The sequence below is a fragment of the Oncorhynchus masou genome, chromosome 19, assembly GCF_036934945.1.
Source record: "Oncorhynchus masou masou isolate Uvic2021 chromosome 19, UVic_Omas_1.1, whole genome shotgun sequence".
Lineage (NCBI taxonomy): Eukaryota > Metazoa > Chordata > Actinopteri > Salmoniformes > Salmonidae > Oncorhynchus > Oncorhynchus masou.
The window spans coordinates 13,585,190-13,610,081 of NC_088230.1; the positions used below are offsets into that span (position 1 = coordinate 13,585,190).

General features: G+C 41.3%; 1 protein-coding gene across 3 annotated transcripts; it reads right to left on the reverse strand.

The window, feature by feature from the left end:
• Positions 1 to 1,007: 1,007 nt before the first annotated feature.
• vipas39 (VPS33B interacting protein, apical-basolateral polarity regulator, spe-39 homolog) lies at positions 1,008 to 24,762 on the reverse strand. Of its 3 annotated transcripts, none has more exons than XM_064925009.1 (19): positions 24,679 to 24,762; positions 19,087 to 19,179; positions 12,537 to 12,642; positions 11,630 to 11,770; positions 11,269 to 11,307; positions 11,114 to 11,178; positions 10,925 to 10,981; positions 10,573 to 10,665; positions 9,298 to 9,331; positions 8,905 to 9,007; positions 7,322 to 7,349; positions 6,879 to 6,952; positions 6,404 to 6,479; positions 5,853 to 5,987; positions 5,257 to 5,298; positions 4,720 to 4,896; positions 4,270 to 4,359; positions 3,676 to 3,780; positions 1,008 to 1,552 (listed from the first exon to the last, which is right to left on the reverse strand). In XM_064925009.1, the coding sequence occupies exons 2-19, from the start codon at positions 19,177 to 19,179 to the stop codon at positions 1,532 to 1,534; spliced, it is 1,479 nt and encodes a 492-aa protein (XP_064781081.1). In that variant the 5' UTR covers positions 24,679 to 24,762; the 3' UTR covers positions 1,008 to 1,531. The 3 variants fall into 3 exon arrangements, with proteins under 3 accessions (XP_064781081.1, XP_064781083.1, XP_064781080.1); XM_064925011.1 differs by lacking the exon at positions 24,679 to 24,762 and adding an exon at positions 24,082 to 24,186; XM_064925008.1 differs by lacking the exon at positions 24,679 to 24,762 and adding an exon at positions 19,259 to 19,378.
• Between the last annotated feature and the right edge of the window lie 130 nt (positions 24,763 to 24,892).

Genomic DNA, 24,892 nt, shown 5'->3' on the forward strand with positions numbered 1-24,892 from the left:
CTAGCTAGCTTGCACATGCTAGCTAATTTGTCCTATTTAGCTAGCTTGCTGTTGTCCTGATATAAACATTGAGTTGTTGTTTTACCTGAAATGCACAAGGTCCTCTACTCCGACAATTAAACCACACATGAAAAGGTCAACCGAATAATTTCTAGTCATCTCTCCTCCTTCCAGGCTTTTTCATCTTTGAACGGCATCTAAAATTTCATAGTAGTACCACGACGACCGGCAAAACAGTTCGTCTTTCAATCACCCACGTGGATATAACCAATGAGGAGATGGCACGTGGGTACCTGCTTCTATAAACCAATGAAGAGATGGGAGAGGCAGGAGTTGCAGCACGATCTGCGTCAGAAATAGGAATGACAATTTAGCCTTTGGCAACGCAGACGCTCGTTGGCGCGCGCGAGCAGTGTGAGTGCAATAATTGAATAACATGCGTTTCTAATTTTATTTTGCAACGCTCGCGCACGTGCCGTGTTTGGTCTGGTCAGCATGTTAGCGTGCGGCAAAGCGTAGTGCATAAGGGAAGTACCAAAACACCTTGATATAGGGGTGCACATGCAAGCAGCTGAGGAAATGTGGCTAGGATGGAATAAATGATATAGTAAAACCTGCAAAAGGCTGAATGTAAAGCAGTAAAAAAAAAAAAAAAAAACACTACTCTCTCAAAAGAATTTTGACAAGCCCCCCACCCCAGTACATTTCCAGTTGTCCCTTATCTTCTAGCTTTTTTACTACAATATTAGGAACTTGTCATTTTCACACATGTTGACATACTGTAGCAGTCGAGCTGGAGATGATGAATTTGATGTTGACTGCAACAATCTGATTGCAACTCACCATTTTGTAAATCATTTGGTAACCATCTGTTAAAATATCTCATTTTGAAGAAAAATAACAAATTAGATAAAAAAAACAAAAAAACAAATGGTACACCAAAAAGGTAAATGAGCTCTAAATTGTAGGTACCACCACAGTTGCAAGTCAAGAACGTGCTTCAGCCGTTCTTATTAAAGTTTTATTTTCATGTTTATAAAAACATAAATTAGATCAGGGGGTCAGAGGGATACATGTCTATATACTGTTGTTCAGACTTTTACTACCGCTGTTGCACCTTCGGCTGGCGTAAAGAGCACAGCTAACAGGGTGGGTGAAAAGATGGATACGCACGTCTAGCAAGCATTACACAAGACTGCAAACAAAAACAAAAAAAGTCATGAAAATTGAAGGTTTTGGCTCATTCATTCGTATGGCCACTTGCTCTCTCCTCTGCTGTCACACTTAAAGCTAGCTCTTGTCCAGGGCATTAGTGTGTGTTCCTCTACTAACGGTTAGTGGAGGAAAGCAAACTAATGCCATGGACCAGAGCTAACATAGTATGGAAGGTGAACTTCGTCTTGCAGTCAAACCGTCAACTGCATCTTCGCTCCAAGATCCATTACTTTCAAATAATTTGTCCCACACATCATGTCTCATCTGAAACAAATGTCCATTTGAAGCAGTGTAGTCAGTCTTCTAGAAACGGATGTCAGTTTTTCCATCGGAGTTGCTGCAAGAAAAGAGCCAAAGTCCTGTTAGTGATGATTCAACTCTGACTTTAACCATGTTGAATTATGATTTGATATAAAACAACTATCTAATTGTTCCACAGATTCTGATTGAATAAATCCAGAGGCAGATCTAATTATTTCATGGAGAACTAAAAATGTGATTTCCTCAAAGTTGATTACCCTTGGATGAATTGTTCTGGACTAGAGCTGGGACTAAATACTGTGACTCTAACTTCTTTTGTCTTCGAAGTTTGCCTGCCAAGCTCAGACCGGTTTACTCAGACCAAGGGTTTAGTTCACTTTTCGAAGTGGGTTAACACAGTTTTATAGGATAATTTGACAAATAAATGCAAAAAGTTCACACAGAGTGCATCTGAGCGACAAACTAGTCCTCAGTTGCATCGCCGGAAGTCACTCTGACTCAAACTTATTTTTGAAATATATACACTCCCCTACGTATTTATTTGGACAGTGAAGCTTAAACTTTTAATTTGGCTCTATACTCCAACATTTTGGATTTGAGATCAAATTTTTATATGAGGCGACAGAATGTCACTTTTCATTTGAGGGTAATTTCATACATATCGGTTTTATCATTTAGAAATGAAAACACTTTGAAGATAGTTACTTTATTACTACGTCACACACACACACACACACACACACACACACACACACACACACACACCCTCTGCAAAAAGATCTGATGTGATTGATCAAAATACCAATTAGTGGAAACAGATCAGAATTGGGCTGCCTGTCTAAAGTTTGGTCTTGACTATAATGCAGTTTAGAATAGGCTGGAGAATATGGGTGTGTGAAAATGTCCCTTCAACTTGACTAATCTGATTATGTAACTCTGATTTTACAATGCACAAGTATAGTTCCGTTGAGATGCACAAAAGAGAAGTGGAAGTGTTTTTGAAGGTTAAATACATTGTCTGGCCATGAGTACCAACACAGAAAGGAACCAAGGTTGAAGAGGAACTACTGTCTTTCCATAAAAACACAACCAGACTGAGAAAACAGATTGTGTTAACACAACAGTGCATGCCCCATAAGAAAATAGGGCTGTCAATTTTAGCCTTCCACTTAAAACTGACAATGACCAGCCACTTCCGTTGAAGTAGAGACATCATCACAATGTCTTATTATGAGCCACCCTCTTATGATTGTCATATTTATCATTACAAGAGGAACAGGCGAGAGACTAAATGTTCACCTTATCTGATCCTCACCACTTCCTTACACAAGCAAGACTTCCCGTCTTGCTAGATGAAACATGACACTTTCAGACAGGTTTGTTTTCATTAGGCACCAAATTTAAGAAAAACAGACTGAAACAGGGAGGGGCTACCTGGACATTTTTGTATTGCAAAATGTTTAAAAAACGTTTCCGTTGTGCGCCACAATGAAAATGACCCAATTCACATGGGAAACGCAGTCTGTTGCACATACTTAGGCAATCTACTGCACAATATTGTTCTCTTCTTTACCCTTTGATGCAAAGGAGTCTTGTACTGTTGGGTGTTGAAAGGCGTCATTTTGCTTAATGTCCTCGCGCTTTACAATCAAAGCAACTTTAATTGTTGATTTTCTGTCTCCTTAGGGCCAAATTGTGTTGTATTTGTGTCGTAAAAACGCCTATAAGTGTCATTCACTTCTGCACCTGGGAGGGTCACTATACGGAAAGGCTGTACTTTCCAGCTTCGCCCTATACCACCTGATACGAACTGCTAATCAAGACTTTAAGTAGCCAAATCGGGGGTGTTAGTGCAGGGCTGGAACAAAAGCCGGCACACGTCTGTCCTCCAGTGTACAGGTTAACTCATTGGTCATTGACCCCTGGAGACCTAAAGGGTGTATGGCTTTCTCTTTCAACTCGGATACTTATACCACTGATTGACCTCATTGAGTTTTTTTGAGTAACCGATTTGTAAACTCAAGTGTGTTAGTGATGGGCTGGAGCAAAAGCCTGCACACACTGAAGCCGACTTGTGGTGATGACCCCTATCTTATAGTGTAGGGTGCATTTCCCACACTAGTGGTTAAGGTTAAGATTGGAGGAGGGGAAGCAGATCCTAGATCTGTACCTAGGGGAAACTTCACCCCAGAGCCTTACCGAGTTGCTGAGGATTTCCTCGATCTTCCTGTACTCGGATGAGCCTCTCTCCACCTTCCCCCGGTACACAATCAACTGCTGCCGGTCCTTCAGGTCCCTGTACGTCTGATTGGGCAAAAGAACCGCCAATCAATCGTCATGCCACATAATGATAAATTGCATGTGATGCCAGGATAAGAGATTAAATGTTATCTATACTGTCAATGATATCATTTGCCACAATTGTTCAAGTTCTTGCGCACTAGGCATTGTAGGCATAGTATTAAACTGCAATACTGTTACCAATGTAAGTTATGTCAAAATACTGTAACAGTAGTGCTAGAGACATAGGATGTAGTTCTACATAAGAATTTGACTTGCCTGGTTAAAAAAATGGTTGAAATAAAAATTAAATAGATAATCAACTCATTATAGTGCTTTAAAACATGGGAGTTGGTAGAAGTTACCTCTAACCACTGATCCAGGGTCAGACCATTTTTCTATGCCTCTAAGGGTTAAGGTGAGGATTTGGGATTGCATAATCTGATCCAAGATCTGTGGTTAGGGGTGACTCCTACATTCAGCTATAACATGTGTGTCTGTCAGATGTCTCACATTGATGATGACGTCGTGACACTTATACTTCTGCGCCAAACTGATCTTCTGCTCCACGTCTTCAACCAGGTTGACGTAATCCTGCAACACCTAGGAGTAGAAAGGAGAAGAGGGACAGAAAGAGAGGGATGAGACTAAAATAAATGTGGCAACACATCTGCATGATGTGGCATAACAGTCAGTGTAATCCCTAAAAATGAAAACACACAGCATCTAACTATTAAATAAAATTCTATTTAGTGCCATTTTATGGTTTAATTTGAGCTATTATGCTTATGGAATTTTGAATTGTCCAATTCAACTGCATTGCATGTAATGTGCCACACCCAATACATCTGCAGAATACTGAAAACAATGGGAAGAGACCAGCACTTATTTCAGGTGATTTTAAAAACACAGTACCACCTGGTGTTCAGACTGGGGAAATGCAGCTGGAGTTGTCCTACCGACCTGTACTGGTGCGTTGTTTTTCTGAAGGATGTCCACTATTCTATGAAAGCCAATGGGAGACCTCTTCTTGGTGTAGCCCAGCCAGTTCTTGGTGGTGAACAGAGCATCCACATCGAACCAGGCTTTCAGCTTTGCCCTCGCACCCAGACATGTGAGGAGAAACTGTTTATCTGAAATCTGGATGATGATAAAAACTTGGGAGTTATTACAATCATTGAATGTTGTTTAACCTGGAAACACACATTTTTCCTTCACTCTGTTGGGAAATAGGGTTGAAGGCAAATCGATGTCTTTCTGACAACTTCAGCTCAAGGAAGGTCTTAAAATAGTTGGACAAATGGATTGGCATGAATAACGAAAATATACATATGGTCTCATTGCAAACGGAGCCAGAATATTGTTGAACAAAAAGATTCACAACAGTGACTCAAGCCAGACACATTTACCTAGTAATAAAGACCAGGCCCAGTTAATTCAAAAACAAAATGGACAAACAAATACTCATGTGTAGTCCGAGCTTCTCTCTCTCTCTCTTACCCTGAAGGTCTTCCGTATGTTGGCGGGACTGCTGAACGTGCCCTGTGGGAGAGACTGGGCTAGTTAGTTGATGTTGTGCACACAGTTACAGATACAGACACAGACACACACACACACACACACACACACACACACACACACACAGGCAAACACGCACAAACAGACCATAATCCACTACAACCATAATGTTATTTCAATTAACAACAAGACTAATTATTAAATGTTTGGATATAATGGCAGTATTTATAAAAGATTGATAGATTAATGCACAGATGAATGCATTTTTACATCACACTGATTAACACTAGGTTCCCTACTACAGCCAGGTAACTGACAATCTCTGTCTCCATCTTGTGGTTGCAATAGTGAATTACAGTTAGAAAAAACCTCTGTAGCAAAGTGGTCATCAAACCTGAGAGCGACAGGGTGTGCCGGCTCTGGCTCCAGTCCAGCCCTAACAGGACTAACACCACATTCACCTGATCAACTTATCATCATGCCAAATCTGGAGCACTTCCTCGTACTGGAACAAAAGCCTGCGCACCCTGTGGTTCTCCAGGACCAGGTTTGAAGGCCACATCAGTTCCAGAACTCACATCAGACTCCCCATAATGGTAGAAGCAGGAGTAGTAGAGAGTAGTGATGATGGGCATGTTGAGGATGGAGGCTTTCCGCGGGTATTTCTTAAAGATGTCCGCCTGGCCGCTACTCTCCACCTGTTTGTCGTTCGCCTGAACGGGGGATGGAATTTTATGGTTTTAAAACCTACATAAGGCTGTCATAAGCATGACTTACGGCTTGATATGACATAGGGTCAGCCTGAAGAAACAGAGAAGGGAAGGTTTGGAATGTTTGGTTTTAAAGCCTACATAAACATGTCAAACATGACATGGAATTTGACATATTATGCAATGATCGAGCTTATGACAAAATATGTCATAGCGTAGGTATCTGTGGCAAAACTGTTCTCCCAAATTACACATTGAAACCTTATGGAGACCATGTTAGTGCGCCATGCTTTTTAACAGATTTCAAACAAGATTTTATTTAAAGCACAAAAAAAAATGTTACTATTGTACCATGAGTGAGATTCAGACATTGGTGTTCTTCAATCGAGTATGTTTCAAAAATAGCAGCGGTTTCTCACCTCGATGATAATCTGCCTTTCCAGGAGTGTGTAGTGGTCTTGAACGTGAGTGGCATCGTCTGGTGAGAAAGGGAGACTGCAACAAAGTCCATGGTGCTCGTTAGTAACGCTGTTCTCCAAAGCTAATACTGCTGTGTAGTATCTCTGACTCCAGGAGTAGGTAACATTCTAATGTGTTCAATGACCTTACTTCAGGAAAAGGTTTGTACGACCTTGTAGGATTTAAAAACACCTCAGTCAACAATATCAAAATGTGGCAGGAAAATGGGAAAAGAAAAAGATGCTGTTCACGAGAGAAAACGTTGGATTATTTACCTTGGTTCTGTTCCTTAGGGTTTTTTGCAACAGAAAACGGAAATCAGCACTTCTTTTTGGACGCGTTCATGTAGTGCCTTCCTGTGTCTGTACGATTTCTTCCGTTTTGTGCCTAATGAACACCACCCGAGACGTGAGGTAATGTGGAGTGGATCTTTACCTGAGGCAGTTCTTCAGAAAGTCCCTCCTCTTGTTCTCGTCTCTGACATTGAGGTGATCTCTGTACTGCATGAGCTGAACATGGACATGGAAACAGAGGAAGGTGCATTGAGATTTAAAAACATCAACAACCAATGAGTGCAGAGCATTAAAAGGCACAATCTGTAATGTTCATTTCAACTCCACTGTCAGCAGTGTCACAGACAGTTTTCAGGGATACAGTATCTTCAACAGAGCTTCCTTTTCCCCTGAAAACCAGATGTGGAGACCCTGCTCATGCATTTATTTGACACCTGCTACATTCGGTTATTTCAACTCAAAAGTGCTGCCCTTGCACTTGTTTGACACATTTTAGGATGGACTGAAATGTAACTGAATTAGACTTTCGAGGTAACTGTCCCGTCCCCCCCCAGAATGGCTTGGCAGTTCATAGGAAGTACATACCGCCATGTCTTCTGTTCTGTCCATGGACCTTGATGACACAAGAGAAAAGAGGACTGATCAGCATGCCTGCATACAAGTAGCAAGTTGACCACACAGTACCATCATTTGGGTACGCAATGGAAAATATTTAAAATGGACAAATCCTGACAGTCCCTCCCTGTTTCAGTCTGTTGTACTTCCTTTGGTGCCTTATAAACACAACTCAGATGCTACACTTGAACAGGAGCAGTAAAAACCAGTCCAACAAGGTTTCATGACAACTCCATTGATACAATCTTATGGCTTAAAGGATACAGCGCATTCGGAAAGTATTCACACCCATTGACTTTTTCCACATTTTGTTACCATTACAGCCTTATTCTAAAATTGATTCAAATGGATGTTTTCTCACTCATGAATCTTCACAAAATACCCCATAATGACAAAGCAAAAACTGCCTTTTGGTTTTTAGAAATGTTTGCAAATGTATATATAATATATATATTTTCAATAACACATTTACATAAGTATTCAGACCCTTTACTTAGTACTTTGTTGAAGCACCTTTGGCAGCGATTACAGCCTTGAGTCGTGGGTTATGACGCTATAAACTTGGCACATCTGTATTTGGGGATTTTCTCCCATTTTTCTCTGCAGATCCTCCCAAGCGCCGTCAGGTTGGATGAGGAGAGTCACTGCACAGCTATTTTCAGTTCTCTCCAGAGATGTTCGATCGGGTTCAAATCCGGGCTTTGAATGGGCCACTCAAGGACATTCAGAGACTTGTCCCGAAGCCACTCCTGCATTGTGTTGGCCTTCACCACAGTTTGGGGTGCTCTGGAGCAGGTTTTCATCAAGGATCTCTCTATACTTTGCTCCGTTCATCTTTGCCTTGATCCTGACTAGTCTCCCAGTCCCTGCCGCTGAAATACATCCCCACAGCATGATGCTGCCACCCCCATGCTTCATCGTAGGGATGGTGCCAGGTTTCCTCCAGATGTGACGCTTGGCATTCAGGCCAAAGAGATCAATCTTGGTTTCATCAGACCAGAGAATCTTGTTTCTCATGGTCTGAAAGTCTTTAGGTGGCTTTTGGCAAACTCCAAGTGGGCTGTCATGTGCCTTTTACTGGGGAGTGGCTTCCATCTGACCACTCTACCAGAAAGGACTCTAGAGCTCTGTCAGACTGACCATCAGGTTATTGGTCACCTCCCTGACCAAGGCCCTTCTCCCCCAATTGCTCACTTTGGCCCGGGTGGCCAGCTCTAGGAAGAGTCTTGATGGTTCCAAACTTCTTCCAATTTAAGAATGATGGTGGCCACTGTATTCTTGGTAACCTTTAATGTTGGAGACATTTTTTGGTACCCTTCCCCAGATCTGTGCCTCGACACAATCCTGTCTCGATATTTCTGTTTTTACTTTTAATACATTTGCAAAAATGTCTATTATCATTACTTTCTCATTATGGGGTATTGTGTGTAGATTGATGAGAAAAAAATAATGAATTAATTTTAGAATAAGGCTGTAAAGTAACAAAATGTGGAAAAAGTCAAGGGGTCTAAATACTTTCCGAATGCACTTTTTTTTCATGAATTGTCACTCACTTGAAAAGCTCCACCAAAAGCTTCTGTTCTCCTATTTCCTTCAGGTAGTGGATATAATGCCTAAGAGCTATTTCTCTTGTTATCAACTCCCGGAAGAGAATCTCTGCACAGAAACACAGTGAACTGTCATTATTTGCAGAATATTTGCCATGTGCACTTAACTTTTGCAACATCCAAAGTTTGCAACTGTTATTGTTCTAAAGGAATAATATATGCCATTTAGGAGATGCTTTTGTCAGCATGCATACATTTTCAACACCTGGGAATAATAAATAAAAAAGGTAGAACTAAATGTAGAAGAAGAAAAAAGTCCTGGTAACTCAACCAGAATAGAATAAGGTTAAAAAATAGTTCAATCTAATGGACAAAAAAAAAATGGATTAAAAACCTTACCTTTATTTAATGACTTCTTTAAATATATTAAAACCTGCAATGAGAGGTTTACAGAACAATATAAGTATCCTGAACAAAAATATAAGCGCAACATGTAAAGTGTTGATCCCATGTTTCATGAGCTGAAATAAAAGATCCCAGAAATGTTCCACGCGCACAAAAAGCTTATTTCTCTAAAATGTGGTGCACCAATTTATTTACATCCCTGATAGTGAACATTTCTCTTTTGCCAAAATATCCACCTGACAGGTGTGGCATATCGAGAAGCTGATTAAACAGCATGATCATTACACAGGTGCACCTTGTGCTGGGTACAATAAAAGGCTACTCTAAAATGTGCAGTTTTATGACACAACACAATGCCACATATGTCTCAAGTTGAGGGGGCTTGCAATTGGCATGCTGACTGCAGGAATATCAATCAGAACTGTTGCCAGAGAATTTAATATTAATTCCTCTACCATAAGCCATTTCCAACATCATTTTAGAGAATATGGCAGTATGTCCAACTGGCCTCACAACTGTCCGTGGCAGAGCAGTTTGCTGATGTCAACGTTGTGATCAGAGTGCCCCATGGTGGTGGTGGTGGGGTTATGGTATGGGCAGGCATAAGCTACGGACAACAAACCCAATTGAATTTTATCAATGGCAATTTGAATGCACGGAGATAACGTGAAAAGATCCTGAGGCCCATTGTCGTGCAATTCATCTGCCGCCATCACCTCATGTTTCAGCATGATTATGCACGGCCCCATGTCGAAAGGATTTGTATACAATTCCTTGAAGCTGAAAATGTCCCAGTTCTTCCATGGCCTACATACTCACCAGACATGTCACCCATTGAGCATGTTTGGGATGCTCTGGATCGACGTGTACAACAGTGTGTTCCAGTTCCTGCCAACATCCAGCAACTTCACACAGCCAATGAAGAGGAGTGGGACAACATTTCACAGTCCACAATCAACAGCCTGATCAACTCTATGCGAAGGAGATGTGTTGCGCTGCATGAGGCAAAAGGTGGTCACTCCAGATACGGACTGGTTTTCTGATCAACGCCCATAACTAAAAAGTATCTGTGACCAACAGATGCATATCTGTGTTCCCAGTCATGTGAAATCCATAGATTAGGGCTTCATGAATGTATTTCTATTGACCGATTTCCTTAAATGAACTGTAAGTCGGTAAAATCCTTGAAATTGTTGCATGTTGCGTTTATATTTTTGTTCATTGTAACAAAAATGGTTTTCTTTCAACTAGATTCAAATCAAATCGTACCGCAGTGATGACGTTTCCATCATGTGCATTCACAGCCTCGTCCAATAGCAGCAGTTTGTCCTGTAAGGAGCGGAACTTCTCCAAAGAGTAGACCTATGAGAAAATACAATCATGGACAGAGTTAGAATAATACAATATTAATAATACATCACAGTCCATAGAATCGTAAAATACATAAAACAGAGTATTTGCTGGAGCATGAGACAACAGATGATAATAACAACCTAATAAACTGTATGCCAATTAGCAGACACTTTTATCCAAAGTGACTAACAGTAGGCATAACAACAGTCAGCTTGCAATTTACAGTCCGTTTGAAGACAAAACGTTGATTCTACACCATTGATCCTACCTTTCCCTGCTGCATCCTCTTCACAGTCTCCTCAGGGGTCCAGTCACTGACGTAGTCCTGCCACAACAAGATGACGTCATCATGAACAGACCAACGACAGTCCAGTAAATAAAGTATTAGTGATGTTAATAACTTTTCAGAGTGCTCTGAAATATACTGATTGTGTGTAACATAAAACATATATCTTACCTTGTATTCAGATTTCGGTTTCCGAAGCTCCGGGGCATAATTTCGGATGGATGGATCACCGAAAGCTATAAAATAGTAGAAAAGTTGAGAAAATAGCAATTTTCACACACATATGGCAAAAATGGAGTAACATCTCTAGCTAAAATGTTACCCACACTCAGAGAAGGACTGGAAGCTCCCAGTTTTAGCCTTTCCTAAAAAAAGAGAGTGTGTGTTAATTGATAAGGAAATACTTATGTTGACATTAGTATTCGCATTGAGAATGTGCAAAACTACGGACAATGGTTAGTGTATAGCTAGAGCTCATTGGTGTTTCTTATATAGATTCAAAACTGTACCGAGGGCAAATCTGTTTGACAGAATGAAGCAAACCCATTTTGATTGGGTCGAATGCAAAGGTCACAAGATCGGTTATACCAAACTCAAAAAAAATCGACCCACAACACAAAACTTCCAATCTAAATACACCCAACAAAAATGGCCTTAAAACCTGTCAAGAGGTGGACTGATTTGTACCTTTGAATAAGGAGCTTAAGGAGTAGCCAGAACTATTCTTGGGCAACGAAGGGGCAGTGTGGATTTTGGGGAAGCTCTGGTCCCGCACCTCTCCTGTGGAGCGAATGCTGGATTCTGTCTCCTTGACCGACCACGAGATGCCTGAGGGAACACCAACATTTAGGGCAAAACTTACAACATTTCGGCCCAGAACCATTCAAGTTACTATCAAACGTACTGGTCCTAAGTGAACTTATTACAAAACCTAAAAAGGCACAGACCATACATTTTCTGTTCCCCTTGTGGGAACAATCCAAATGATAAATAATCAACCTAAATTATAAAACACACAGTGTCTGTGGCTTCATTTAGGAAAATACATTAAGTTCAAAACATTAAGAACGCCTTCAAAACATTGAGTTGCATATACAATCCATGTCTCAAGGCTTAAAAATCCTTATTTAACGTGTCTCCTCCCCTTCATTTATACCGATTGAAGTGCATTAATAATGGATCATAGCGTTCACCTGGATTCACCAGGTCAGTCTATATAATGGAAAGAGCAGGTGTTCATAATATTTTGTATACACTCAATGTATATTTCTATTGTAGCACTTTTCATTGTTCGGTTTACACCAATGACTGCACCAACCTCATCTTCTCATCTTGGCACTTGCAAAAACCCATTAATTGTCAGCGCACCACATTTTTTTTTTTTTACAGGAAAGAGAACATACAGACTGCACCTTTTTAAAAGAATAGTTCACTTAAAAAGCTTTTAATATTTTGTTCATTAGTCTACGGTTAATACAATCCCCCAAAATGTATGTCACTCAGCAGTCAAGTTTCCATTATAGTGCACTTTCAGTACAGAGAAAAAAAACTGATGATGATGCTTTTTGCATCATATGATGGACAGTTCTCTTACTTCCAACAGGCTCTCCACTCCAGCTGACCTTCTCCACATCATCTTCTTCATCCTCCTCCTCTACCAGGCTGCGGATACTGTTCACAGCCCGCTTGGATTCCTTTAGCTTAAATACATTCGAAATAGAAAAAAACATGTTTATGTTCACACTACATTTCTGTACCTTGACAGTCCAATGTGAGCAAGTATGTTTCCAGACTTCAGATACCACATACCCAGCCGCTGGCCATGCTGACATGTTGACATTTGCTAAACGTTTCCACCATTGTCTTTCTTTGGTGGCCTACCCTTGTGTGATAGGGTAAGCTAGTTAAAGTATCCAAATGTAACATACATAAGAGGTGGCCAACCCTCCTCTTGAAGATCTTTAGGGTATGTAGGCTTTTGCTCAAGCCCTGCTCAAACACACCGGTTTGATGTGCAGCTGATTAATAGAATCAAGTGTGCTGGAGCAAAAGCCTGCATACTCAGTAGGTTTAACAGGAAGAGGATTGGCCAACCGCCTGGCATAAAAGTATTGTGTCCCAAATGGCATCATACTCCCTACATCGGCTCTCCAACCCTGTTCCTGGAGAGCTAAGTTCTTGTAGGTTCACTCCAACCCTAATCTAGCACACCCGATTCTAATAATTAGCTGGTTGATCAGCTGAATCAGGTTAGTTACAACTAGGGTTGGAGCGAAACCCTACAGGTTAGCTCTCCAGAAACAGATTTGGAGAGCACTTCCCTACATCAGTGTTTCCCAAATCAGGCCCTGGAGTACTCCCCAACAGCACATATTTTTGTTGTCGGCCTGGGGCCACTAAAAAAAACATGTACTGTTGGAGATACTCGAGGACCGGAGATGGGCAACACTGCCCTACATAGTACCACCCCTATGGGCCCTGGTAAAAAGTAGTGCATCAAGGTTTATATGGTTTAGTGTTTTATTTCTGAGTTTTTCCACACAAACAATATGCAATTCAGCTTAGTTTAGCTGAGTTTCAGTTAGTTTTCAAACCTGATTTGCATTTTTTTTAAATGTAGTTATATATTTAAATATTTTATTATAGTATTAAAGCGTGCGTGGGAGGCAAGGAGCCATTTGGGTTATATAGTTTGGCTTTTAGGGATGTCAGTTCTTGCAACTGGCAGCCAGTAATACATAAGGTAATGGATTTGATTTATTAGGATCCCCATTGGCCGATGCCAATGGAGAAAGCTAGTCTTACTGGGGTCCGACACAAAACCTAAAAAGGCATTACTGACAAAAGACTTCACAATTGACATACATTTAGAAACATTAACATGTAGTGTGTGTGTGAGAGAATCACACATACATGTCAGTACAAATGTCACATGGTGGAGTAGGTCACATGGGGGAGAGGCCTTGTGCCGTGAGGTGATGCTTTATTCGATTTTGTAAAACCTGATTTGCTGTTCACTTGCGCTATTTAACATGGAAGGGAGTTCCATCGCAATCATGTCTCTGTGTAATACTGTACGTTTCCATACATTTTTCCTGAACCTGGGGACTGTGAAAAGACCCCTGGTGGCATGTCTGTTGAGGTAAGTGTGTGTGTGTCAGTGCTGTGTGTAAGTTGACTATGCGAACAATTCGGAATGTCAACACAATGTTTATAATAAAAACTAGTGACGCAGTCAGTCTTTCCTCAACTCTTCGCCAAGAGAGACTGAAATGCATAGTATTAATATATCCCCATCTTTACAACCATTGAATCTATATGTTTTGACCATGACAGTTAACAATCTAAGATAACACCAAGTAATTTAGTCTCCTCAACTTGTTCAACAGCCACACCATTCATTACCAGATTCAGCTGAGGTCTAGAACTTGTACCAAATACAATGCTCTTCGATTTAGATATGTTCAGAATCAGTTTATTACAGGTCACCCATTCCAAAACTGACTGCAAATCTTTGTTAGGGTTTCAGTGACTACATTAGCTGATGTCTATATGGTTTGATCATCAGCATACATGGACACACATGCTTTGTTTAATGCCAGTGGAAAGTCATTGGTAAAAAAATGAAAACTGCCCTGCGGCACACCACACTTTACATCAGAGAAGCTTCTATTAAAGAAAACCCTCAGAGTTCTATTTGATAGATAGCTCTGAATCCACGATATGGTCGAGGTTGAAAAGCCATAAGTTCTCAACAGCAGGTTATGATCAATAATTATCAAAGGCTGCACTGAAATCTAACAGTACAGCTCCCACAATCTTATTATTATCAATTTATTTCAACCAGTCAGTCATTTGTGTCAGTGCAGTACATGTTGAGGTCTGATAGGTCTACTGTTAGAACTAGTAAAGGCTGCTTTGCTAATCTTGGGTACCGGAATGACTTTGGCTTCCCTCCAGGCCTGAGGACAAATACTTTCCTCTACGCTCAGATTAAAGATATGACAGATAGGAGTGGCTATAGTCAAATACCATCCTCAGTAGCTTTCCATCTAAGTTGTCAATACTTGGAGGTTTGTCATTATTCATCTAAAACAATTATTTTTCACCTCTCCTAACTTGACAAAATTCAAACTTAAGACAATGCTTTTCTTTCAATATTTGTTTTTTTCATGCAGAGTACGATGGCTCACTGTTCATTGTTGGCATTTTCTGCCTAAGTTTGCCCACTTTGCCAATGAAGTAATCATTAAAATAATTGGTAACATCAAATGGTTTTGTGATGATATAGCATGATGCCCGAGAAGATGCTCCTAACCAACTGTTTTTTTGTGTGCTTTTTTTTGCGTTGTTTGTAACTTTTGGACATCAGAACAGCGATTACTCAGCACGAACTGGTAGAAGCTTTTTCTTCCTTTAATGAGTCCGACGTGAAGGACATACTGCTTTCACGGGAACAGGCCCAAATCCCCGTCATTCGTGTGAAAAAAAGATGGAGATAAATAGGGCGGAGGCTGGGCTGCCTTCTGAGAATATGTAGGCAATCAAATAAACCCCCACTGCCTTCCGATCTACTAGCTAACTTGAAATCATTGGAAAATCAAATCGATGACCTACGAGGAAGATTAAACTACCAATGGGACATTAAAAACAGTAATAACTTATGCTTCCAGGAGTCGTGGCTGAACGACGACATCAACATACACTGGTTATACACTGTATCGGCAGGATAGAACAGCGGCATCTGGCAAGACAAGAGGTGGTGGACTATCTATATTTGCAAACAACAGCTGGTGCACGATGTATAAGGAAGTCTCTAGGTTTTGCTCGCTTGAAGTAGAGTATCTCATGATAAGCTTTAGACCACACCATCTACCTAGAAAGTTCTCATCTGTATTCTACGTAGCTGTCTACATAACACCACAGACTGAGGCTGGCACTAAGACCACACTCAATGAGCTGTATTCCGCCATAAGCAAACACATTTTACCACATTTCTTTAAGCATGTTAAATGTGCAACCAGAGGGGGGAGAGGGGGGGGGGAGTATAGAACACCTTTACTCCACACACAGAGACGCGTACAAAGCTCTCCCTCGTCCTCCATTTGGCAAATCTGATAATTCTATCCTCCTGATTCCTGCTTACAAGCAAAATAATTAAAGCAGAATGCACCAGTGACTCGGTCAATATAAAAGTGGTCAGATGAAGCAGATGCTAAGCTACAGGACTGTTTTGCTATCACAGACTGAAATATGTTCCGGGGTTATTCCGATGGCATTAAAAAGTACACCACATCAGTCATTGGCTTCATCAACAAGTGCATCAATGACGTTGTCCCCACAGTGACCATACGTACATACCCCAACCAGAAGCCATGGATTACAGGCAACATCCACACTGAGCTAAAGGCGGAGCTGCCGTTTTCAAGGAGTGGGACTCTAACCCAGAAGCTTATAAGAAAAACCGCTATGCCCTTCGACGAACCATCAAACAGGCAAAGCATCAATAAAGGACTAAGATCGAATCGTACTACACCGGCTCTGACACTCATTGGATGTGGCAGGGCTTGCAAACTATTACAGACTACAAAGGGAAGCACAGCCGAGAGCTGCCCAGTGACACAAGCCTACCAGATGAGCTAAACTACTTCTATGCTTGCTTTGAGGCAAATAACACTGAAACATGCATGAGAGCACCAGCTGTTCCGAACAACTATGTGATCACGCTCTCTGCAGCCGATGTGAGTAAGACCTTTAAACAGGTCAACATTCAGGGCCAGACGGATTACCAGGACGTGTACTCAGAGCATGCACTGACCAACTGGAAAGTGTCTTCACTGACAATTTCAACCTCTCCCTGTCTGAGTCTGTAATACCAACATGTTTCAAGCAGTCCCTGTGCCCAAGAACGCGAAGGTAACCTGCTTAAATGACTACCAACCCATAGCACTCACGTCTGTAGCCATGAAGTGCTTTGAAAGGCTGGTCATGGCTCATATCAACACCATTATCCCAGAAACCCTAGACCCACTTCAATTTGCATTCCGCCCCAACAGATCCACAGATGATGCAATTGCACTCCACACTGCCCTTTCCCACCTGGACAAAAGGAACACCTATGTGAGAATGCTATTCATTGACTACAGCTCAGTGTTCAACACCATAGTGCCCTCATAGCTCATCAATAAGTGAAGGACCCTGGGACTAAACATCTCCCTCTGTGACTGGATCCTGGACTTCCTGACGGGCCACCCCCAGGAGGTAAGGGTAGGTAACAACACATCCGAAACGCTGATCCTCAACACAGGGCCCCTCAGGGATGCATGCGCAGTCCCCTCCTGTACTCCCTGTTTACTCATGACTGCACGGCCAGGCATGACTTCAACACCATCATTAAGTTTGCCAATGACACAGCAGTGGTAGGCCTAATCACCGACAACAACGAGACAGCTTATAGGAAGGAGGTTAAAGACCTGGCTGCGTGGTGCCAGGACAACAACCTCTTCTTCAACGTGATCAAAACAAAGAAGATGATTGTAGACTACAGGAAAGGAGGACCGAGCACACCACCACTCTCATTGACGGGGCTGTAGTGGAGCAGGTTGAGAGCTTCAAGTTCCTTGGTGTCCACATCACCAACAAACTAACATGGTCCATGCACACCAAAACAGTTGTGAAGAGGGCACGACAAAACCTATTCCCACTTAGGAGACTGAAAAGATTTGGCATGGGTCCTCAGATCCTCAAAAGGTTCTACAGCTGCACCATCGAGAGCATTGGTTACATCACTGCCTGGTATGGAAACTGCTCGGCCTCCGACCGCAATGTACTACAGAGGGTAGTTGCGAACGGCCCAGTTCATCACTGGAGCCAAGCTTCCTGCCATCCAGGGCCTATATAACAGGCGGTGTCAGAGGAAGGCCCTAAAAATGGTCAAAGACTCCAGCCATCCTAGTAATAGACTGTTCCCTCTGCTACTGCACGGCAAGTGGTTCCGGAGTGCCAAGTCTAGGTCCAAGCAGCTTCTAAACGGCTTCTACCCCCAAGCGATAAGACTCCTGAACATCTAATAAAATGGCTACCCAGACTATTTGCATCCCCCCTTTACACCTCTGCTACTCTCTGTTATTATCTATGCATAGTCACTTTAATAACTCTACCTATGTACATATTACCTCGACTAACCGGTGCCCCCGCACATTGACTCTGTACCGGTACCCCTGTATATAATCTCGCTATTGTTATTTTACTGCTGCTCTTTAATTACTTGTTACTTTTATTTGTATATTTTAAATTGCATTGTTGGTTAGGGGCTTGTAAGTAAGCATTTCACCTGTAGTTTTCGGCACATGTGACAAATACAATTTTATTCAATGTCTTTCTGCCCATAATTTCATTTAAAGTACTCCAAAGTTCATTATATCATAGATCTTGGATTCATAATACAGTTTCTCATTTTTGTTGAGTTTAGTCACATCATTTCTCAATTTGAAGTAAGTCAGCCAGTCAGATGGGCAGTCAGACATTTTAGGCACTCCTTTTGCCCCTTCCCTTTCAACCATACAGCTTTCCAATTCCTCATCAATTCATGGTGCCTGAACAGTGGGCCAGGTCATAGGTTAGGAAAGCCCTTCTCATGACTAATTCCACATCCCTTTAGATTAGCTGAGGTGATTTGGTAAAGTGTGAAACACTATCTAGAAACAATTGATCTTTGATTGCCATTGGAAACCTTGAACACAACTTAATTATCATACAAAAATGACTTGACAAATACAAAAGATACACTTACTGTTAGCGGTTTTACCAGAGATTTCCACAGAGTACATGTATCTTTGGTAGTTGTAAAATCTATTTGGGGTGATATAAAAGTATAATTTCTGAGGTTCCATAACTGTATTGCACACAGTGATTATTAGGAGTTAGACAGAGCATCGGGACAGCTGTACACATTGGCCCCGCTGTGGTCAATCGTTAACTTTAGTATGTAAAAAAAATCAAGTCAGCTACCTTAAAAGTTCAAACCGGTTTGTGAATTATTTTATTTCATGGGTTTTAGTTTCAGTTTACTATAAAAACCTTGTAGGGCATTATATATGGAATAGGGTGCCATTTGGGACACCCCTAAGACTTAAGTTATTTACCCTGGTAAAGTCATCATCTTCATCATCAAATGTGAAAGCTTTGAACTTCGAACTGTTCCAGTAGTCATCCTCATCTGGTTTACCCCTTATCATCTGGAACAGAGTTAGTTAAATTTACTGCACATGGTTTATACCACAGAAGGATATATCATAACTCTATTGTTTATACAACCATTGCGGCAGCGTCCTTTGTACAACAGCAACATCATCAAGCGGTTTCAGACATTAGGCTGCAGGTTTGAGTCCTCCAGAATTTGCTACATTAGTCTCAGAAGTGGGAAGGTGCTACAGTGAGATCAGTGGAAACATCCTTTGGATCCATGAGGTAGTTAAACATAGAGGCATGCTTTTACAACACCAGGAATGTTATCAGAAAGTTGAGACTTCTTGGCATAGCCTAATGGCTATCAAATCAAAGTTCATTTGTCGCATTACACAGATTAGCAGACGTTAAAGCAGGTGCAGCGAAATGCTTATTATTTCAAGCTTCAGCAGTGCAATAAGTGTCTAATTTAAAAAAAAAATGAAATATCACATTAACATAAGTATTCAGACCCTTTACTTAGTACTTTATTGAAGCACCTTTGGCAGCAATTACAGCCTTGAGTCTTCTTGGGTATGATGCTACAAGCTTGGCACACCTGTATGAGGAGTTTCTCCCATTCTTCTCTGCAGATCCTCTCAAACTTTGTCAGGTTGGATAGGGAGCAGCTATTTTTAAGTCTCTCCAGAGATGTTCGATAGGGTTCAAGACCAGGCTCTGGCTGGGCCACTCAAGGACATTCAGAGACTTGTCCCGAAGCCACTCCTGTGTTGTCTTGGCTGTGTGCTTAAGGTCGTTGTCCTATTGGAAGGTGAGGTGGAAGCAGCAGGTGTACTTTGCTCCGTTCATCTTTCCCTCAATCCTGACTAGTCTCCCAGTCCCTGCCACTGAGAAGCATCCCCATAGCATGATGCTGCCACCACCATGCTTCACCGTTGGGATGGTGCCTGGTTTCCTTCAGACGTGACTCTTGGCATTCAGGCCAAAGAGTTCACTCTTGGTTTCATCAGACAAGAGAATCTTGTATCTCATGGTCTGAGAGTCTTTAGGTGCCTTTTGGCAAACTCCAAGCAGGCTGTCATGTGCATTTTACTGAGGAGAGGTTTCCGTCTGCCCACGCTACCATAAAGGCCTAATTGGTGGAGTGCTGCAGAGATGGTTGTCCTTCAGGAGGGTTCTCCCATATCCACAGAGGAAGTCTGGAGCTCTGTCAGAGTGATCATCGTGTTCTTGGTCACCTCCCTGACCAAGGCCCTTCTCCCCCAATTGCTCAGTGTGGCCGGGAGGCCAGCTCTCGGAAGAGTCTTCGTGGTTCCAAACTTCTTCCATTTAAAAATGATGGCGGCCACTGTGTTCTTGGGGTCCTTCAACGCTGCAGAAATGTTTTGGTACCATTCCTCAGATCTGTGCCTCGACACAATCCTGTCTCGGAGCTCTACGGACAATTTCTTCAACCTCATGGCTTGGTTTTTCCATAAGTACAAAAATTTCTAAAAACCTGTTTTCACTTGTCATTATGTGGTAGTGTGTAGATTGCTGAGGATTTTTTATATTTTAGAATAAGGCAGTAACTTAACAAAACATGGAAAAAGTCAAGGGTTCTGAATACTTTCCAAATGCACTGTATAAGTAGGAAAAGGTATGCCCAGCAGTAGTTATATAGGATGAGCTACTGTATCTCGAGAATACAGTATGTATATATAAAATGAGTAAACATTTAGCTTAATTTCTCAAGAGATCAAATTAAAATTTCTACAAAATAATGCTGCAGGAATGCTAATCTTATCGGTTTCTAACTACAGAAATGATTTCAGAACGATAAACATCACTAAAATAGTCAAATGACTGTGTACATAGGGCAGCAGTCTAAGGTACAGGGTAGGGTAACGGGTGGTAGCTGGCTCGTGACAGTGTCTAAGGTGCAGGGCAAGGGTACTGGGCGGAGGCCGGCTAGTGATGGACATAAAAGCTGTTTTTCAGTCTCTCGGTTCCAGCTTTGATGAAGTTTGTGCGGGTCTTAGGGGCCAAGACAAATTCCTTCAGCCTTCAGAGGTTGAAGAGGCGCTGCTGCTCCTTATTCGCCACAATGCTGGTGTGAAGGGACCATTTCAGGAACCTGAACCATTTGACTTTCTCCACTGTGGCCATGTCGATGACTATGTTGTATAAGGACAGACAGAAGCTAGGCTTGCTGGTTCAAGTCCCAGCCGGGCTTCCTCCAGAATTCGCTACTGTATCCAAAATGTCATATAATATTCAAATATAGTCTTTTCACTAGCCTGTAGGTCAGGGGTAGACAACCCTGGTCCTGGAGTGCCACAGGTACTTCGTGTTTTTGATTTTACCAACCTGGAATACCAGGTGTGTTGAATTTAGACAATCATTGAACTGATCAAAAGCTCAGTTGGTCAAGTGTAGTGCCTCGTCGGAACAAAATCCTGCAGTATATATGGCACTCCAGGAACAGGGTTGCCTCCCCCTGCTGGAGGCCTAACTGAAATGCTTCTTGAGATTGTAGCTGACACACTTGGTCAGTGTCAGCATGTACTGTACACTTTGTTTCCCCTAGCCCAATATATTAGACCTCTTGACAAATTATTTCATCAATTAATAAGACAAGGTCTAAGGGCATTTCATTGCGACTGCGTTCCAGATAACTCATGGTCTAATGCAATGATTTATATGTACACTAGATGACTGCCAGGGGACACTGTTTTGAAGCCACCATACCTCCATCTTGGCACTCCCCTACAGTTGTAAAAAAGCAATAGAAATGCATTTATGAATGTCTACATTTGTTTTTGGCAAATGTATTATATTACAGAAACCTTAATCCATACTTTTAAATTATATTATGTGAGCTAAACATACAAATATATTTACTTCAAAGTACTTTTTTTATTTTTACGTTACTGTCCCCATTACAACAAAAACATACTTAAATACATATAACTTTGTCCTATAAACATTTAAATGAAAAACTGTAGAATTCCATTCAATTTTATCATTGGTCCAATGACTACTTGCTAGCTGCTTGTGTCCCGCGTCTGATGCCACATCCATAATTGGTCTATAGATTCTCCAATCAGAACCATGTTTACATTGCCGAGCAGTGAACAAGAAACTTAAATCCAGTTTTTAGATGATACCCCCTCCCCAAATCAAAATCAAATATGAATACCAATGCGCACACATTTCCTTTACTACCCTTCTGGGGCAGCACCTGCCTGTTTTGGGGGACTCATTAGCGAACAAGAAACAGGTGTGAACCAGACAGGTGTGCGCACAAAGCAAAAACAAAACATGGGCATCCATATTGTACTAAACAAAAATATAAATGCAACATTTTGAAAGATTTGACTGAGTTACAGTTAATATAAGGAAATCAGTCAATTAAAATAAATTCATGAGGCCCTAATCTATGGATTTCACATGACAGGGAATACAAATATTAATCTGTTGGTCACTTTATAAAAGATAGAGGAGTGGACCAGAAAACCAGTCAGTATCTGGTGTCACCACCATTTGCCTCATACAGCGCAACAAATCTCCTTTGCATAGAGTTGATCAGGCTGTTCATTGTGGCCTGTGGAATGTTGTTCCACTCCTCTTCAATGGCTGTGTGAAGTTGTTGGATATTGGTGGGAACTGGAACACTCTGTCGTACACGTTGATCCAAAGCATCCCAAACATGCTCAATGGGTGATGTGTCTGAGTATGCAGGCCATGGAAGAACTGGGACATTTTCAGTTTCCAGGAATTGTGTTCCGATCCTTGTGTCATTATGCCGTGCATTATCATGCTGAAACATGAGGTGATAGCGATGAATTAACGGCGCGACAATGGGTCTCAGAATCTTGTCACGGTATCTCTGTGCATTGAAATTGCCATCAATAAAATGCAATTGTGTTCGTTGTCCGTAGCTTATACCTGCCCATACCATAACCCCACTGTCACCATGGGGCACTCGGTTTACAACTTTGGCATCAGCAAATCGCTCGCCCACACGACACAATACATATGGTCTGCGGTTGTGAGTCCGGTTGGACGTACTGACAAATTTTCTAAAACAAATTCTCTAAAACGATGTTTGAGACAGCTTATGGTAGAGAAATTAACATTCAATTATTTGGCAACAGCTCTGGTGGACATTCCTGCAGTCAGCATACCAATTGCACGCACCCTCAAAACTTGAGACATCTGTGGCATTGCGTTGTGTGACAAATCTGCACATTTAGAGTGGCCTTTTACTTTCCACAGCACAAGGTGCACCTGTGCAATGACCGTGCTGTATCATCAGCTTCTTGATATTCCACACTTGTCAGGTGGATGGATTATCTTGACAAAGGAGAAATGCTCACTAACAGAGATGTAAACAAATGTGTGTACAAAATTTGAAATAAATAATATTTTTGTGCAACATGTTGCGTTAATATTTTTGTTCAGTGTATATTTTGATTTGGGTGGGTGGGGGTACATCTAAAAACAATCAGAACCATCTATATATTATGTATGTAGCTTTGGACACATGCTGCTAGCAGGTACAGTCATTGGACTATAAGTTATTTCGACCGCAGTCACTATGGAATTCCCTTAGACCTTGTCTTATTAATTCATTAAATAATCGGAGGTCTAATATATTGGGATATGTTTTCCCCTGCTACTTTTGCTTCTGACACGATTGTTCGATTTGCACACTCATGACAAACATGGTATAAAATATATATATATTGCAAACAATTCTGACAACAGATAACCCAATCAGACACAAACTACCATAAGCGCGTATTGATAATAGTATATTCTGTCCGGGAAGTTTTGTTAATAGCCTCGAAGCTTGTTCTAAACGTTAAAACGCGTTGTTTGCGGGTTGGTTTTGGAAATAAGGAACTTATCTTTCATCTCAGCTAGAAATAATAAAAACAAAAAACTAAAGTTAAATTACTACACACCTTTTTAGGGTTAGTGTTCCCACACAGCCATGTCTCAGTGCTTGTTTATGGAAGACCTGTTCTAATTAGCCATCTAGCTTGCGTCGAACACCTCTGTGTATGTTTCCTGTAAAATTAACTGAGGATGAAATGTAGTTTGTCAACTGGAGGCACACACAGCGTATGGATCTGTGCAAATCTGCTAGATATAGTAAGTGTGTCGTTTAAAAAAATAGATTATTTCTCGCTAATATGGAAGACAGGGGCCACATATTTCTAAAAACCGTTTCACAAGCGAGTCTTATTGATTTTTGTAACACAGCGTCGATTTAGAATTGTAGTTCACATGGCCAGCTGTGTGGAAGCTAACCGCTAAAAACCCTATGGAGAGTAGGGTTTTCGATTGCTAGACAACAGGCAAGTATTCTTCTTGTGAGCCTGTAGCTAGGCTATGATTGTGGTAATTGATGGCAGGTATTTTTGAGGGAGGCAGAGAGAGAAAGGAAAATGTTATCTTGATATCACCATGTCAGGAAATATCGACATATTTCAGGGCTGTGGAAGAGTGAAGGATAATTAGTAAATGATGGATCTAAATGATCATAAACGAATAATTACCTTCAGAAATGTAGCTATACAGCTGGTCGGTAGCAGTTGACGTCTTTTGGTCAATCTGCCTTACCCTTTGATGGGAAATGTAGTGCGCTTGTGATTTACCATATGCGTCAAAGAATTAAGGACAACCACAAAAAGACTACAAACGTAATATCTTCATGTATCCTCAATTGTTTTACTTCCGTGTCCCCTAAATTGGTTGTTTTTATTCACAAGT